Source organism: Pongo abelii, chromosome X (genome assembly GCF_028885655.2).
Source record: "Pongo abelii isolate AG06213 chromosome X, NHGRI_mPonAbe1-v2.0_pri, whole genome shotgun sequence".
NCBI lineage: Eukaryota > Metazoa > Chordata > Mammalia > Primates > Hominidae > Pongo > Pongo abelii.
The window spans coordinates 72,880,035-72,898,053 of record NC_072008.2 but is presented as its reverse complement, the minus strand read 5'-3'; the positions used below and the strand labels follow the sequence as shown (position 1 = coordinate 72,898,053).

The following is an 18,019-nucleotide window of genomic DNA, read 5'->3' as shown; positions in this document are numbered from 1 at the left end:
TTTCCTGTGTGATCTCATTAAGTTTCATGGTTTTACATATCATTTAAATGCTAAAGATGATTTCCAAATTTATCTAAGATTGATATCTTGCCTCTTTTGTCATATCAAATTTCCTGCTCAACAGTTCTTCTTGGATGACTCATGGGCATCTCAGTTTACACTGTGCAAAACATAACTTGATGCCCGACTCTTTCTTAACTTGCTCCTACTCTGGTCTCCTCCATGTAAGTAATTGGCAGCAGCAGTCATCCAGTTGCTAGGGTCAAGAACTTTGGAATCATCCTTGGTTACTCCTTTCCCTTTTTCCTTCATATTGAATCCATTGGCAATTCTTGTCAGCTCTACGTGCACATTATATGCTAACTTCTACTACCACCCACTCCTTCTATCACTGTGAGCCACTATTATCTCTTACCTGGTATCATTGCTTGCCTTCTTCCTTGCCTGTAATTCATTCTCCCCGGCAGCCAGTAACAGTACATCCTTTAAAATATGGAAATCAGGATTCTGCAAGCTTCCCAAGCACACATCAGCAGCAGGCTCCCTTACTGTCTGAATCATCGACCTCTCTCCATTTCCAAAATGTCGCTTTCTAACAAGCTGACACTGGACAAACCGGACGTGAAAGGGCAGCGGGTCGTTATGAGAGTGGACTTCAATGTTCCTGTGTAGAATAACCAGATAACAAACAACCAGAGGATTAAGGCTGCTGTCTTAAGCATCAAATTCTACTTGGACGATGGAGCCAAGTCAGTAGTCCTTGTGAGCCACCTAGGCTGGCCTGATGGTGTCCCTATGCCTGATAAGTACTCCTTAGAGCCATTTACTGTAGAACTCAAATCTCTGCTGGGCAAGGATGTTCTGTTCTTGAAAGACTGTGTAGGCCCAGAAGTGGAGAAAGCCTGTGCCAACCCAGCTGCTGGGTCTGTCATCCTGCTGGAGAACCTCCACTTTCATATGGAAGAAGAAGGGAAGGGAAAACTCTGGGAACAAGGTTAAAGTGAGCCCACCAAAATAGAAGCTTTTTGAGCTTCACTTTCCAAGCTAGGGAATGTGTATGTCAATGATGCTTTTGGCACTGCTCACAGAGCCCATAGCTCCATGGTAGGAGTCAGTCTGCCACAGAAGGCTGGTGGTTTTTTGATGAAAAGGGAGCTGAACTACTTTGCCAAGGTCTTGGAGAGCTCATAGCGACCCTTCCTGGCCATTCTGGGTGGAGCTAAAGTTGCAGACAAGATCCACCTGATCAATAATATGCTGGACGAAGTCAATGAGATGATTATTGGTGGTGGAATGGCTTTTACCTTCCTTAAGGTGCTCAACAACATGGAGACTGGCACTTCTCTGTTTGATGAAGAGGGAGCCAAGATTGTCAAAGACCTAATGTCCCAAGCTGAGAAGAATGGTGTGATTACCTTGCCTATTGACTTTGTCACTGCTGACAAATTTGATGAGAATGCCAAGACTGGCCAAGCCACTGTGGCTTCTGGCATACCTGCTGGCTGGATGGGCTTGGACTGTGGTCCTGAAAGCAGTAAGAAGTATGCTGAGACGGTCACTCGGGCTAAGCAAATTGTGTGGAATGGTCCTGTGGGGGTATTTGAATGGGAAGCTTTTGCCCAGGGAACCAAAGCCCTCATGGATGAGGTGGTGAAAGCCACTTCTAGGGGCTGCATTACCATCATAGCTGGTGGAAACACTGCCACTTGCTGTGCCAAATGGAACACAGAGGATAAAATCAGACATGTGAGCACTAGGGGTGGTGCCAGTTTAGAGCTCCTGGAAGGTAAAGTCCTTCCTGGGGTGGATGCTCTCGGCAATATTTGGTACTTTCCTGCCTTTTAGTTCCTGTGCACAGCCCCTAAGTCAACTTAGCATTTTCTGCATCTCCACTTGGCATTAGCTAAAACCTTCCATGTCAAGATTCAGCTAGTGGCCAAGAGATGCAGTGCCAGGAACCCTTAAACAGTTGCACAGCATCTCAGCTCATCTTTACTGTACCCTGGATTTGCCTATATTCTTCAAGATCCCATTTGAATTTCTTAGTGACTAAACCATTGCGCATTCTAGAATGCATATATGTATATTTTGCCTGTTAAAAAAAAAGTGAGCTGTGTTAGCTTAGTTCTCTTTTGATGTAGCTTATCCTGATTAGCTTTGTCACTGTTTCACTACTCAGTGTGGAAACAAGATGAAATTCCATTTGTAGGTAGGGAGACGAAATTGATGATCCATTAAATAAACAATAAAAGTGTCCATTGAAACCATGAAAAAAATGGAAATCAGATCACATCATTCCCTCTGTGCCAAATTTTCAGTAACCTCCCTTCATACCTAGAATAAAATTTGCATTTTATTATTCATTATATGACTGTTGCTTATTTCTTTGACCTTCATTTCTGAACTTTGCTCTCTCACTGTCTCTTTTGCTGTCTACTGTAATCTCATTGTTCTTGCAGGTCTTTACTTGTGTCAAACTTACCTAAGGGCCTTTGCATTTGCTACTCTCTTGGCCCTAAACATTCTTCCTCCAGAACTTCACAAGGCTCACTCTTTCATTCAGGTGTCTACTAAATGCCATCTTCTCATACAGACCTTTTCTTAACATTCTACTTAAATAGTTCTTTCTCTTCCTCCAATCACTCCCTATCCCTTTATATGGCTTTATGCAACTCATATCCCCTGCTCCTGTTTGTTCACATGTTTATTATCTCTCTTTCCCCTTAGAATGTAAAATCTATTTGACTACCAGGCCCTAGAACAACTCCTGGTATACATATCATGGATTTAGTAAATATTCTAAGAATGAATGAGTGGATGTATAAGGAATGATGAAGAGATCATCACTTAGGTTAAGGGATCAACTCTTACACAGAGGAGGTGAGCTGGCATTCAGGAGAAAGTGGAAGGGAACATTGAATGCCTCTCTGTTGTTCCATAGTCTCATTTTTGTTGTTGTTGTTGTTGTTTATATTTACAACTACCTTTATTTGTGCCACATGATACAATTTTTATTTTTTTATTATCATTATACTTTAAGTTTTAGGGTACATGTGCACAATGTGCAGGTTAGTTACATATGTATACATGTGCCATGCTGGTGTGCTGCACCCATTGACTCGTCATTTAGCATTAGGTATATCTCCTAATGCTATCCCTCCCTCCTCCCCCCACCCCACAACAGTCCCCAGAGTGTGATGTTCCCTTTCCTGTGTCCATGTGTTCTCATTGTTCAATTCCCATCTATGAGTGAGAACATGCGGTGTTTGGTTTTTTGTCCTTGTGATGGTTTACTGAGAATGATGATTTCCAATTTCATCCATGTCCCTACAAAGGACATGAACTCATCATTTTTTTATGGCTGCATAGTATTCCATGGTGTATATGTGCCACATTTTCTTAATCCAGTCTATCGTTGTTGGACATTTGGGTTGGTTCCAAGTCTTTGCTGTTGTGAATAGTGCCGCAATAAACATACGTGTGCATGTGTCTTTATAGCAGCATGATTTATAGTCCTTTGGGTATATACCCAGTAATGGGATGGCTGGGTCAAATGGTATTTCTAGTTCTAGGTCTCTGAGGAATTGCCACACTGACATCCACAATGGTTGAACTAGTTTACAGTCCCACCGACAGTGTAAAAGTGTTCCTATTTCTCCACATCCTTTCCAGCACCTGTTTTTTCCTGACTTTTTAACGATTGCCATTCTAACTGGTGTGAGATGGTATCTCATTGTGGTTTTGATTTGCATTTTTCTGACGGCCAATGATGATGAGCATTTTTTCATGTGTCTTTCAGCTGCATAAATGTCTTCTTTTGAGAAGTGTCTGTTCATATCCTTTGCCCACTTTTTGATGGGGTTGTTTGTTTTTTTCTTGTAAATTTGTTTGAGTTCATTGCAGATTCTGGATATTAGCCCTTTGTCAGATGAGTAGGTTGTGAAAATTTTCTCACATTTTGTAGGTTGCCTGTTCACTCTGATGGTAGTTTCTTTTGCTGTGCAGAAGCTCTTTAGTTTAATTAGATCCCATTTGTCAATTTTGGCTTTTGTTGCCATTGCTTTTGGTGTTTTAGACATGAAGTCCTTGCCCATGCCTATGTCCTGAATGGTATTGCCTAGGTTTTCTTCTAGGGTTTTTATGGTTTTAGGTCTAACATTTAAGTCTTTAATCCATCTTGAATTATTTTTTGTATAAGGTATAAGGAAGGGATCCAGTTTCAGCTTTATGCATATGGCTAGCCAGTTTTCCCAGCACCATTTATTAAATAGGGAATCCTTTTTCCATTGCTTGTTTTTCTCAGGTTTGTCAAAGATCAGATAGTTGTAGATATGTGGCGTTATTTCTGAGGGCTCTGTTCTGTTCCATTGATCTATATCTCTGTTTTGGTACCAGTACCATGCTGTTTTGGTTACTGTAGCCTTGTAGTATAGTTTGAAGTCAGGTAGCATGATGCCTCCAGCTTTGTTCTTTTGGCTTAGGATTGACTTGGTGATGCGGGCTCTTTTTTGGTTCCATATGAACTTTAAAGTAGTTTTTTCCAATTCTGTGAAGAAAGTCATTGGTAGCTTGATGGGGATGGCATTGAATCTATAAATTACCTTGGGCAGTATGGCCATTTTCACAATATTGATTCTTCCTACCCATGAGCATGGAATGTTCTTCCATTTGTTTGTATCCTCTTTGATTTCATTGAGCAGTGGTTTGTAGTTCTCCTTGAAGAGGTCCTTCACGTCCCTTGTAACTTGGATTCCTAGGTATTTTATTCTCTTTGAAGCAGTTGTGAATGGGAGTTCACTCATGATTTGGCTCTCTGTTTGTCTGTTATTGTTGTATAGGAATGCTTGTGATTTTTGTACATTGATTTTGTATCCTGAGACTTTGCTGAAGTTGCTTATCAGCTTAAGGAGATTTTGGGCTGAGACAATGGGGTTTTCTAGATATACAATCATGTCATCTGCAAACAGGGACAATTTGACTTCCTCTTTTCCTAATTGAATACCCTTTATTTCCTTCTCCTGCCTAATTGCCCTGGCCAGAACTTCCAACACTATGTTGAATAGGAGTGGTGAGAGAGGGCATCCCTGTCTTGTGCAAGTTTTCAAAGGGAATGCTTCCAGTTTTTGCCCATTCAGTATGATATTGGCTGTGGGTTGTCATAGATAGCTCTTATTATTTTGAGATATGTCCCATCAATACCTAATTTATTGAGAGTTTTTAGCATGAAGGTTGTTGAATTTTGTCAAAGGCCTTTTCTGCATCTATTGAGATAATCATGTGGTTTTTGTCTTTGGTTCTGTTTATATGCTGGATTACATTTATTGATTTGCGTATATTGAACCAGCCTTGCATCCCAGGGATGAAGCCCAGTTGATCATGCTGGATAAGCTTTTTGATGTCCTGCTGGATTCGGTTTGCCAGTATTTTATTGAGGATTTTTGCATCAATGTTCATGAAGGATATTGGTCTAAAATTCTCTTTTTTGGTTGTGTCTCTGCCCGGCTTTGGTATCAGGATGATGCTGGCCTCATAAAATGAGTTAGGGAGGATTCCCTCTTTTTCTATTGATTAGAATAGTTTCAGAAGGAATGGTACCAGTTCCTCCTTGTACCTCTGGTAGAATTCGGCTGTGAATCCATCTGGTCCCGGACTGTTTTTGGTTGGTAAGCTATTGATTATTGCCACAATTTCAGATCCTGTTATTGGTCTGTTCGGAGATTCAACTTCTTCCTGGTTTAGTCTTGGGAGCGTGTATGTGTCAAGGAATTTATCCATTTCTTCTAGATTGTCTAGTTTATTTGCATAGAGGTGTTTGTAATATTCTCTGATGGTAGTTTGTATTTCTGTGGGATCGGTGGTGATATCCCCTTTATCATTTTTTATTGCATCTATTTGATTCTTCTCTCTTTTTTTCTTTATTAGTCTTGCTAGCAGTCTGTCAATTTTGTTGATCCTTTCAAAAAACCAGCTCCTGGATTCATTAATTTTTTGAAGGGTTCTTTGTGTCTCTATTTCCTTCAGTTCTGCTCTGATTTTAGTTATTTCTTGCCTTCTGCTAGCTTTTGAATGTGTTTGCTCTTGCTTTTCTAGTTCTTTTAATTGTGATGTTAGGGTGTCAATTTTGGATCTTTCCTGCTTTCTCTTGTGGGCATTTAGTGCTATAAATTTCCCTCTACACACTGCTTTGAATGTGTGCCAGAGATTCTGGTATGTTGTGTCTTTGTTCTCATTGGTTTCAAAGAACATCTTCATTTCTGCCTTCATTTTGTTATGAACCCAGTAGTCATTCAGGAGCAGGTTGATCAGTTTCCATGTAGTTGAGTGGTTTTGAGTGAGTTTCTTAATCCTGAGTTCTAGTTTGATTGCACTGTGGTCTGAGAGACAGTTTGTTATAATTTCTGTTCTTTTACATTTGCTGAGGAGAGCTTTACTTCCAACTATGTGGTCAAGTTTGGAATAGGTGTGGTGTGGTGCTGAAAAGAATGTATATTCTGTTGATTTGGGGTGGAGAGTTCTGTAGATGTCTATTAGGTCCGCTTGGTGCAGAGCTGAGTTCAATTCCTGGGTATCCTTGTTAACTTTCTGTCTCATTGATCTGCCTAATGTTGACAGTGGGGTGTTAAAGTCTCCCATTATTATTGTGTGGGAGTCTAAGTCTGTTTGTAGGTCACTCAGGACTTGCTTTATGAATCTGGGTGCTCCTGTATTGGGTGTATATATATTTAGGATAGTTAGCTCTTCTTGTTGAATTAATCCCTTTACAATTATGTAATGGCCTTCTTTGTCTCTTTTGATCTTTATTGGTTTAAAGTCTGTTTTATCTGAGACTAGGATTGCAACCCCTGCCTTTTTTTACTTTCCATTTGCTTGCTAGATCTTCCTCCATCCTTTTATTTTGAGCCTATGTGTGTCTGCATGTGAGATGGGTTTCCTGAATACAGCACACTGATGGGTCTTGACTCTTTATCCAATTTGCCAGTCTGTGTCTTTTAATTGGAGCATTTAGTCCATTTGTATTTAAAGTTAATATTGTTATGTGTGAATTTGATCCTGTCATTATGATGTTAGCTGGTTATTTTGTTCGTTAGTTGATGCAGTTTCTTCCTAGTCTCGATGGTCTTTATATTTGGCATGATTTTGCAGTGGCTGGTACCGGTTGTGCCGTTCTATGTTTAGTGCTTCCTTCAGGAGCTCTTTTAGGGCAAGCCTGGTGGTGACAAAATCTCTCAGCATTTGCTTTTCTGTAAAGTATTTTATTTCTCCTTCACTTATGAAGTTTAGTTTGGCTGGGTATGAAATTCTGGGTTGAAAATTCTTTTCTTTAAGAATGTTGAATATTGGCCTCCACTCTCTTCTGGCTTGTAGAGTTTCTGCCGAGATATCTGCTGTTAGTTTGATGGGCTTCCCTTTGTGGGTAACCCGACCTTTCTCTCTGGCTGCCCTTAACATTTTTTCTTTCATTTCAACTTTGGTGAATCTGACAATTATGTGTCTTGGAGTTGCTCTTCTCGAGGAGTATCTTTGTGGCTTTCTCTGTATTTCCTGAATGTGAATGTTGGCCTGCCTTGCTAGATTGGGGAAGTTCTCCTGGATAATATCCTGCAGAGTGTTTTCCAACTTGGTTCCATTCTCCCTGTCACTTTCAGGTACACCAATCAGATGTAGATTTGGTCTTTTCACATAGTCCCATATTTCTTGGAGGCTTTTTCCTTTCTTTTTATTCTTTTTTCTCTAAACTTCCCTTCTCGCTGCATTTCATTCATTTCATCTTCCATCACTGATACCCTTTCTTCCAGTTGATCGCATTGGCTCCTGAGGCTTCTGCATTCTTCACGTAGTTCTCGAGCCTTGGCTTTCAGCTCCATCAGTTCCTTTAAGCACTTCTCTGTATTGGTTATTCTAGTTATACATTCGTCTAAATTTTTTTCGAAGTTTTCAACTTCTTCGCCTTTGGTTTGAATTTCCTCCTGTAGCTTGGAGTAGTTTGATCGTCTGAAGGCTTCTTCTCTCAACTCGTCAAAGTCATTCTCCGTCCAGCTTTGTTCCGTTGTTGGTGAGGAACTGCCTTCCTTCGGAGGAGGAGAGGCACTCTGCTGTTTAGAGTTTCCAGTTTTTCTGCTCTGTTTTTTCCCCATCTTTGTGGTTTTATCTACTTTTGGTCTTTGATGATGGTGATGTACAGATGGGTTTTTGGTGTGGATGTCCTTTCTGTTTGTTAGTTTTCCTTCTAACAGACAGGACCCCTCAGCTGAAAGTCTGTTGGAGTTTGCTAGAGGTCCACTCCAGACCCTGTTTACCTGGGTATCAGCAGTGGTGTCTGCAGAACCGCGGATTTTCGTGATCTGTGAATGCTGCTGTCTGATCGTTCCTCTGGAAGTTTTGTCTCAGAGGGGTACCCAGCCGTGTGAGGTGTCTGTCTGCCCCTACTGGGTGGTGCCTCCCAGTTAGGCTGCTCGGGGGTCAGGGGTCAGGGACCCACTTGAGGAGGCAGTCTGCCCTTTCTCAGATCTCCAGCTGCATGCTGGGAGAACCACTGCTCTCTTCAAAGCTGTCAGACAGGGACATTGAAGTCTGCAGAGGTTACTGCTGTCTTTTTGTTTGTCTGTGCCCTACCCCCAGATGTGGAGCCTACAGAGGCAGGCAGGCCTCCTTGAGCTGTGGTGGGCTGCACCCAGTTGGAGCTTCCCAGCTGCTTTGTTTATCTAAGCGAGCCTGGGCAATGGCAGGCGCCCCTCCCCCAGCCTCGCTGCCGCCTTGCAGTTTGATCTCAGACTGCTGTGCTAGCAATCAGCGAGACTCTGTGGGCATAGGACCCTCCGAGTCAGGTGCGGGATATAATCTCCTGGTGCACCGTTTCCTAAGCCCGTCGGAAAAGCACAGTATTCGGGTGGGAGTGGCCCGATTTTCCAGGTGCCGTCTGTCACCCCTTTCCTTGACCGGGAAAGGGAACTCCCTGACCCCTTGCGCTTCCCGAGTGAGGCAATGCCTCACCCTGCTTCGGCTGGCACACGGTGCGCTGCACCCACTGTCCTGCGCCCACTGTCTGGCACTCCCTAGTGAGATGAACCCGGTACCTCAGATGGAAATGCAGAAATCACCCGTCTTCTGCGTCGCTCACGCTGGGAGCTGTAGACCGGAGCTGTTCCTATTGGGCCATCTTGGCTCCTCCCCCCCATAGTGTCATTTTTACAGAATGGGTTTATTTGTTTATTTACAGTCTCCCCAAATATAAACTCAATGCCAGTGGCCACTTGTTTTTTTTTACTATATCCAAAGTATGAGCACAGTGCCAGGCATATAGTAAGTCCTTAATAAATGAGTGTAAAAAAATGAATGAACTGGGTGTCAGTAGACAGAAGGTCTAATTTAATCTTGGCTACTAGCCTGCTGAATAACTTGAGCTAGTCACTTCCCCTCTCTGGACCTCAGTTTGCCCCTCTGTGGTGATGAGGGCTTTGGGACAGAAGATCTCCAATGAGGTTACCCAGTCTAGACATTTATTTTTTATTTTTAACTTTTTAAAAAACTGAGCTATAATTCACATACCATAAAATGCACCATTTTAAAGCATACAGTTTGATGGTTTTTAGTATATTTTGTGCAACTATCTTATTCCAGAACATATTCATCATCCCAGAATCCCAATACTTTTAAATTTACTTCTCCACCAACCTCTGACAGTTACTGATCTACTTTCTGCCTCTACGGATTTGCCTATTCTGAACATTTCATAGAAATATAATTATAGAATATGTGGACATTTTTGGGTGGCGTCTTACTCTTAGCATAATATTTTCAAGGTTCATCCACATTGTAGAATGTATCAGTACTTCATTCTTTCTTATGGACAAATGATATTCCTTTGTATAGATGTAGCACATTTTATTTATCCATTGATCAGTTGATGGACACTTGGATTGTATTCATTTTTTGGTTATTATAAGTAATGCCACTGTGAACATTCATGCACAGGATTTTGTGTGGATGTCTGTTTGTAATTATCTTGGGTATATACCTAGGACTGGAATTGTAGGTTATATGGTTGGTCTATATTAAAACTTTTGAAGAATTGCCAGGCTGTTTTCCAAAGCAGCTGTACCTTTTTTTTTTTTTTTTTTGAGATGGAGTCTCACAGTGTCTCCTGGGCCGGAGTGCAGTGGCACAATCTCAGCTCACTGCAGCCTCCACCTGCCAGGTTCATGTGATTCTCCTGCCTCAGCCTCCCGAGTAGCTGGGATTACAGGCACATACCACCACACCCGGCTAAATTTTTGTATTTTTAGTAGAGATGGGGTTTCATTATGTTGGCCAGACTGGTCTCAAACTCCTGACCTCATGATTCGCCCACCTCGGCCTCCCAAAGTGCTGGGATTACAGGCGTGAGCCACCGCACTAGGCCTCAGCTGCACCATTTTACTTTCCCACCAGCAATGAATAAAGGCTCCAATTTCACCACATCCTCACCAACACTTTGTATAGTCTATCTTATTTATTCTAGCCATCCTATATGAGTGTGAATCCATAATCTCATTTACTGTTCAGCACTCCCATGTGAGGTAGGTATGCTGAATTCTGTTTTATAGTGAAGGCACTGGAAGCTCAAAGATGATGAATAGTTTTCCCAACTAACACAGCTACTAAATGACAGAACAATTTGCACTCATCTATCTTATCCTAAAGCTTATTTATTTACTATAAATCACACTTCCTATAACCTATCTGAACACTGTTCTGAGAAGGAACCAATCCTGCTCACCAGTAGCATCTCATTATCTTACTCTGAAATTTGTTATCCCTTTTGTATATAGTATGTCAGTGACTCCTTTCACCCTCATCATGGACTCCATCACACCTCCATAACTAAGCCCTGATTATTCCACTTCTTCAACCTCTCCTGAATCTGCCTCTCTTTTCTGACGCAGCTCTAGTTTGGATCCTTCTTATCAGCAGTCCCCTAGCTTGTCTTTCTGCCACCAGTCTTTCTGGTCCAACCTACTTTTCGTTGGAACGAGCCTATTTTTCACTACTTTTCGTGATGAACCCAAAGGGATGTTTAAAAATGCATATTTGATAATGCCACTTCTCCCCACCCCCAGCCCTCTGCCCCCCCAAAATCATTGTCTTCTGTGACTCAAAGGCAGAGTTTGTATTCCTGAGCATGGCATTCATGGACTTCATGATATAGCCCCAACTTATTTCAACAACCTCACCTCCAGCTACCCACACTTTTTCATCTATAATTGGTCCCTATGCTCAAGCCAAACCAAACTTTTAATTATATTTTCTTAGGCAAAGCATGATCTTTCACTCCTCCAAGTTGTTTTTTGTTTGAATGCCGTTTCTACTTTGCTCCACCTTTTGGAATTCTTCAAGGCCCAGCTTAAAAGTTACCTGTTTTATAAAGACCCTCTCTAATCCTTGCAGTCAGTATTAGTACTGTCTTACTCCTAGCACTTATCTGCATGAATCTACATGTATTATAATAATTGATTTATTTCTATTACTGTACTAGTGTGTATCCTCTCAAAGCTTCTCCCCACCTCTTACCCACCCATGGAAGAGAGGCCTCCACTTTAAGGGTTGGCCCCACGCCTATTTATGAGGCCTCCCTGTCTGATCCCGATTCACTCCCAGTTCTTCGTAGTCCCTGAGACTTGTCTGTGTGTTTTCCTGTAGAAATGGGTGGCTGGTTAGGGAAAGGGGATGGCACCAAACTTTTATTACCTGACAGAGCAATGAACTCTCTCTTCAGAAAGAGTAAGTAGACTCTGGAAGCAGACATCAAGATTTGAAACTTGGCGTTTCCACTTAGTAGCTTTGTGACATGGAGACTGCGGGTGCCTTAGATTCCTTGTCTGTAAAATGGGGTTAATAACAATGTACTACTTTATAGAGCTGTTTTGAGGATTACATGAGATAATCCAGGTAAAGCACTTAGAACAGGGCCTGCCATGGTATAAGTGCTCAAGTAATGGTATGTGTTATCTTTATCAGTATTATTCTCATTATTACTATCATTGTCACTATTATCATTATTTTTATTCACCATACCCCAGAACCTAGAAATAGTTTCCCTGCTGAAAGGCCTAGCTCCGAAGTCATCATGGCTTCTATCATTACATTTCCTATTTTCCCAAGCCAGCAGAAGATACTTTCCTGAGTGGAAGGTAGCAGCCTCTCTGAGGCTGTGTATGTGGGTCCTCTTTATGAAGATTGGCTCTCTTGAGATGGTGATGATACTCTATGGCCTGTAGGGCACAGGCAACCTTTATTTCCCTAAGGGAGAGCAGAGATGGAGTCACTTGTCCAGAAGAAAGTATTCAGATAGGAACATGCAGCTGAGATGTTGGGCTAAAGCATGTGAGGGAAAGAATTTATGTCACCATGCACTTTACTGTTTGGAGAGAGTAGACGTGCTTGAGTTACTCCTGAGTGCTATATGTTTAAAGATGGCCTCTGCCACAAGGCACGTCCTGGAAGCCAGAGGCTCTAGTTATTTGGCACTCTTGTGCTCATGTTCATGACATCATTTGTGAGCCTTTGGTAGTTTTTTCGTTTGATGGCCTCTGTCTGGTTGCACTTGTGCTAGGGTTAATAAATAAAGGGCTATGTGTCTACTTTGGGACGAAATTAGGGAGACTACAGGGGAACTCCCCTTGGTTCCGGCCCCTTTGGCAGTGGCATCAGTGGTGGCAGATTCCCAAGGAGAATAAAACTGTCTAGGGGACAAAAGCCTTTGCAGCAAGACTTCCCCCATGGAAACTTTTGCCTCACTGCCCACCCGCCACATAATAGTGTAAATAATAACCACTAATTAATGAGTGTCTGTTATGTGCCAGGCACTGAAATAAGTATACCATCTCCTGTAATCCTCACCACAACCTCATGAGACCGGTATTCTTTATTATTCCCATTTTACTGAGGAGAAAATTTGAGGTACAGAGAAAATAGGGAACTTGTACAAGGTCTCACAGTCGGTAAGAAGCAGAACTGAGATTCAGACCTGGCCACCTGGCTTCAGAGCCTGCATTTCTTTTAACATTTTATTACGAAGAATTCCAAACATAAACAGAAATTGGAAACAAACATATTGAACTCCCCACATTTCAGCATTTAAAAACATATACCCAGTCTTATTTCATCTATACCCCTACCCATTCCCCCAACCTACTCATCATGTCATTTCATTTGTAAATGTTTCAGTGTATATCTCTAAAAGAAAGGAACTCCTTCAAAAGCAAAACCACAATATCATCATCATACTTAAAAGAAAATAAAACGAAACAGTGATTCCTTAAGATCAGCTATCCAGTCAGTATCCACATTCTCCTATTATCTCATTTTGTTAAAAAAAAAAATCAGGATCTAAATAAGATACATGTATTGCAGTTGGTTGATATACATCTCAGGTTTCAATTTGCTGGCTGGAACCCCTGTTCTTTTTTTTTTTTTTTTTAATTATACTTTAAGTTCTAGGGTACATGTGCACAACGTGCAGGTTTGTTACATATGTATACATGTGCCATGTCGGTGTGCTGCACCCATTAACTCGTCATTTACATTAGGTATATCTCCTAATGCTTTCCCTCCCCACTCCCCCCACCTCACAACAGGCCCCGGTGTGTGATGTTCCCCTTCGTGTGTCCAAGTGTTCTCATTGGAACCTCTGTTCTTAACCACTACACTCTAAGTTTTTTATGACTATGGAAGGTGACAATTTCTTTACAGCAGGCATTCTCAATCTGGGGTTTATTGACAGCTTCAGAAGGCTCTGTGAATCACTAAAAAATTAGTTTTCAAAATTTTGGCTATATTTGTGTGGGTTAATTTTTCTAGGGAGGTGGTCCCTAGGTCTCATTAGGGTCTCAAAAGCTTTAAGTAAGTGTCAGAACCACTAAAAGACATGTACTAATGTCAGAGGAAATTGTAGACCATAAAAGCTGGGGAAAGAACAGTTGGAGGTTTCCTTCCGAGTTGGAGAACGAAGTTAAAGTATGTTATGTTGATTAACTTAAAATTTGAGAGACCTTAACAAAATACTTTTCAGAGAAGTGGTTAAGAATTAACCGATGATGTCTTTATTTGCAAAGAATAGAATATGCCATTGATTGGGGATTTTAAGTCTTTTTTGAGTGACATATTCCTTTAATAAAACCTCTTGGTTTATTGTGGCTTATTGAATTGTGGTGGTGAAAATCATATGCGGATCTTGAATTCTCTATTTGGATTGGATCTGTGGCTTTACGTGAACTGGGAAGGGTAGAGAATGATTTTGTGGGATATAGTTGGTTTGTGCCACAGTGACATAACTGCTTTGAAAATGTATACAAATTTTCAAAATTAAGTATGTATGCATGTATCAAAATGAAAAGGTTTTAAAAGTTATCATTAATCTTCCCTCTTTGCACCGACTTTTCCCAGATGAAATCCAACATCAAACACCGAATGGTACTATCACCAGCAGCATAGAACCCCCCAAGCCACCACAACACCCCAAACTACCTATTCAGAGGAGTGGGGAAACTGATCCTGGGAGGAAGTCCCCAAGCAGGCCTATTTCGGATGGCAAGTTGGAGCCCTGCCCAGAGGTGGACGTGGGGAAGTTGGTGTCTAGGCTGCAGGATGGAGGGACCAAGATTACCCCAAAGGCCACCAATGGACCCATGCCAGGCTCTGGGCCCACCAAGACCCCCTCTTTCCACATAAAGAGACCAGCTCCCCGGCCCCTGGCCCACCACAAGGAGGGTAAGTGCTTGGGAATCCCATGGGAGCCAGAGCTGACCCTAACTACTTTTCACCTTGAGATCCTTCTGAGTTTGGAGATATATTTAAGTGGAAATATGTTCCAGTTTACTACTACTAATATTGGAACAGTGGGCAAGATCACAATAATCAGTCACAATAATCACTAGAATGTAAGCTCCATGAGGGCCGAGATTTTTTACCTGTTTTGTTGACCTCTGTATCCCAAGTGCTGTGTGCCTGGCACTGTAGTAATTGCCGATATACTATTTCTTATCCTCACAATCCCACTGTAAAGAATGTATTATTCTGAGACGGAGTCTCACTCTTTCGCCCAGGCTGGAGTGCAGTGATGTGATCTCGGCTCACTGCAGCCTCCGCCTCCCAGGTTCAAGTGATTCCCCTGCCTCAGCCTCCTGAGTAGCTGGGACTACAGACACTCGCCACCATGCCTGGCTAATTTTTGTATTTTTAGTAGAGACAGGGTTTTGCCATGTTAGCCAGGCTGGTCTCAAACTCTCAACCTCAGGTGATCCACCTGCCTTGGCCTTCCTAAGTGCTGGGATTACAGGCGTGAGCCACCACACCTGGCCAAGAATGTATTATTCTTTTTTTTTTTTTTTTTTTTAAATTAAGAAATGGAGGCTGTTGTAGATAAGTGACTTGCCAAAGATTCACAGCTAGTAACTGGCAGAGCTGGGATCTAAATCTTACCATGTCTCACAGGCACCAAAGCCTGCGTTCTTTCCACTGAGGCAGAACTATCACTTTACCTTCCTATAAGAAGCTGTGAATCTGTGAACCCTTGTTTTCTCATTCTCCCTTTCCAGTTTGGGAGAAATAGGGACAAAGGGGCACAACTTCTGCCAAACTCTGGACTTTTGAAATTATTGCAAATTCAAGGTGTGGCTGACTTCAGCAAATTTAATTAACTATTGCATGTGGAGACTCATGTTGAGAGACTGGGGCTAATCCAGAGGGGAGTTTTAGGGGACACAATTCTGTGAAGATAGTAAGATATAATGGACAAAATAAGGATTTGAATATCAGAAAGGCTTGGATCTAAATCCTAGCTCTTTTACTTTGTAGCTTTAAGGAATTTCACAATATAGCAAAATGTAAAACCTTAAAAAATGGTTAAGAATAATTTATTTGACAAATATTTATTGAGTACTGACCGTGTACCTGGCCCCATTCTACATGCTGAAGACATAGGAATGAATAAGACTTATGAAGTCCCTGTCCTCTTGAGGTTTAGATGAGAGAGCTTGGCAGACTATGGCCTGTGGACCCAATTGGGCCCACTGCACTGCCTCTTTTTATATAGCCTGTAAGCTAAGAATTCTTTTTTACATTTTTTAATGTTTGGAATTAAAAAGGAAATAATATTTTTTGACATGAAAATGTTGTGAAATTCAAACTTTGTCCATAAACATAAATACACCCCTTCATTTACATGTTGTCTATGGCTGCTTTCATGCCACGACAGCAGAATTGAGTAGTAGCAGCAAAGACTTTATGGCCTGTACAGCCTAAAATATTAACTGTCTGACACTTTACAGAAAAAGTTTGCTGGCCTTTACCTTAGATTCTAGAGTACTGATAAGAAAACATGAGGCCCAGAATGGGAATCGGGAGGTTGGGGGAAGGTAGGATAGCAAGGAAATGGCAGGAATGGAGTTAGTATACAAAATGTTTGCCATGAATCCTTAAACACTTGGTGGAGCAGTGTCATAGATTTGGTTCCAAATTTTCTAGAGAAAACAAAAAGAGAGAAACCAATGGTTATATAACTAAGTTCCTAAGGTAAAAACAAGCCAATTGTTCAGGTAAACCATAACTTTTCTGGTTTCGAGGCCAGGGAAAAATTTCTTCCATGGATTATTTCATATAACAACCTCAGTATGAACCAATGGCATTGTCTCAAAGCACAGTTTAGTGAAAGCTATTATTCAGTGTGGGGATGGGAGGGGGTCCAGTACAATTTCGACAAGTCCAGTACAATTTCCACTAGTAGTTGACTCTGAATGCTCTGGTTTGATCCACTGATGCTGATGTGATCACTCATGCGATCACAATTAATTTATTTAAGCTGTTTGCACCTTGGTTTCCAGATCTGTAAAATGGGAAAACAGTTCACCTGATAGAATTATTATTGCTAGGATTAAAAGGAATGACAAAATATCTGGCGTATAATCAGCATTCAAAATATGATATTGATTTCCCTCCCCTGTCCCTCTTCTCACTATGACTTGGCCCTTCTGGGACATAGCCAAGAAAAGGAAAACTTTAATGTAGACCTCTGCTTCTGTTTTTAAGTCATGTCGTGACCTTCCTATCAATCTGGGTAGAAGGTTGGGTAACTCAACTTATACTCGTCACAGTAAAATTTGTCTTGTCTGTTGCCAAGCCTTGAGATTGGCCAGATTCTATCAGCTCAGTGCACACAGTAACTCAGCCCTCCTTCCCTCCCTCCTGCAAAGTTCAATCCTAGTGGCATTCCCCTCTTCCCCTTCCTCCAGTCCTACCCTGGGCTGCTGGCGGCAGCTACTCTGATCTAATGGTCTCAGTTAATGTAAGTACTGATCTGACTTGTTCAGTATCAGGCTAACTATCTAAATCTGGGCCTCAGCTTTGCCTGGCTTCATTTTCTGCTTTCAATCAGTTAGCAACAGGCTGGCATGATGCAGCTTTTTTTTCAAAACCCCACGCTTCCAGCTTTGGCTACAGAAAGCAGAACTGAGGTGATTTTGGCCTTGGTGGAGAACCCCGCAAACCTCTGGTATAGTTGCCTCTTTGAACCTAACCTACACTATCTATTCACTTCTTACTTCCTCCTTGCTCTCCTGCTGATTCTGGCTGCTTCTCCTAGTAGATTCCCTGGCATCTGAAGAGTTACCGGTTAAGCAAAAGCTGCACACAGCTCTGACCGTGTGCTATAACTGATAGTTGTTTGCTCCTGGCACTGGCCAGTAGCCTGAATGGCAGTATTAGAGGGAGGGAACTATTACCTCAGCCAGCCCAGTCTGTACCTTGCAGTTGTCACCCCATTTCAGCTCTGTTGTTTAGGACTTTGCCTGCCATCCTGAGGATCAGTACACAGGCTCCATTGCATTAGTGAGCCAACTGTGCCACAGTCCTGCCCCCATCTTCACCCCTTGCATTGACTTAACATTTGAGTGGCCTTAACATTCTTCACATTTTTTCTCAGCAATTAAAAATAACAAAAGCATGGTGCATGTTAAATTGCTTTTTTCCATGACAGTCAACTTTAAAA

General features: G+C 41.7%; 1 protein-coding gene and 1 pseudogene across 6 annotated transcripts in view; both read left to right on the top strand.

Annotated features, from left to right (window-relative positions):
- OPHN1 (oligophrenin 1) overlaps positions 1–18,019 on the top strand; it is a 392,357-nt gene that overhangs the window by 357,026 nt on the left and 17,312 nt on the right. For 5 of the 6 annotated variants that reach the window (XM_024240815.3, XM_063721071.1, XM_063721070.1 and 2 more), the window contains one exon: positions 14,422–14,745. The exons of the other annotated variant lie outside the window; for it this stretch is intronic. In XM_024240815.3, coding sequence (XP_024096583.1) covers positions 14,422–14,745 — 324 coding nt within the window. The remainder of the gene's footprint in view (positions 1–14,421; positions 14,746–18,019) is intronic. 6 annotated transcript variants of the gene reach the window in all.
- LOC103889060 (phosphoglycerate kinase 1-like) lies at positions 333–2,102 on the top strand (annotated as a pseudogene).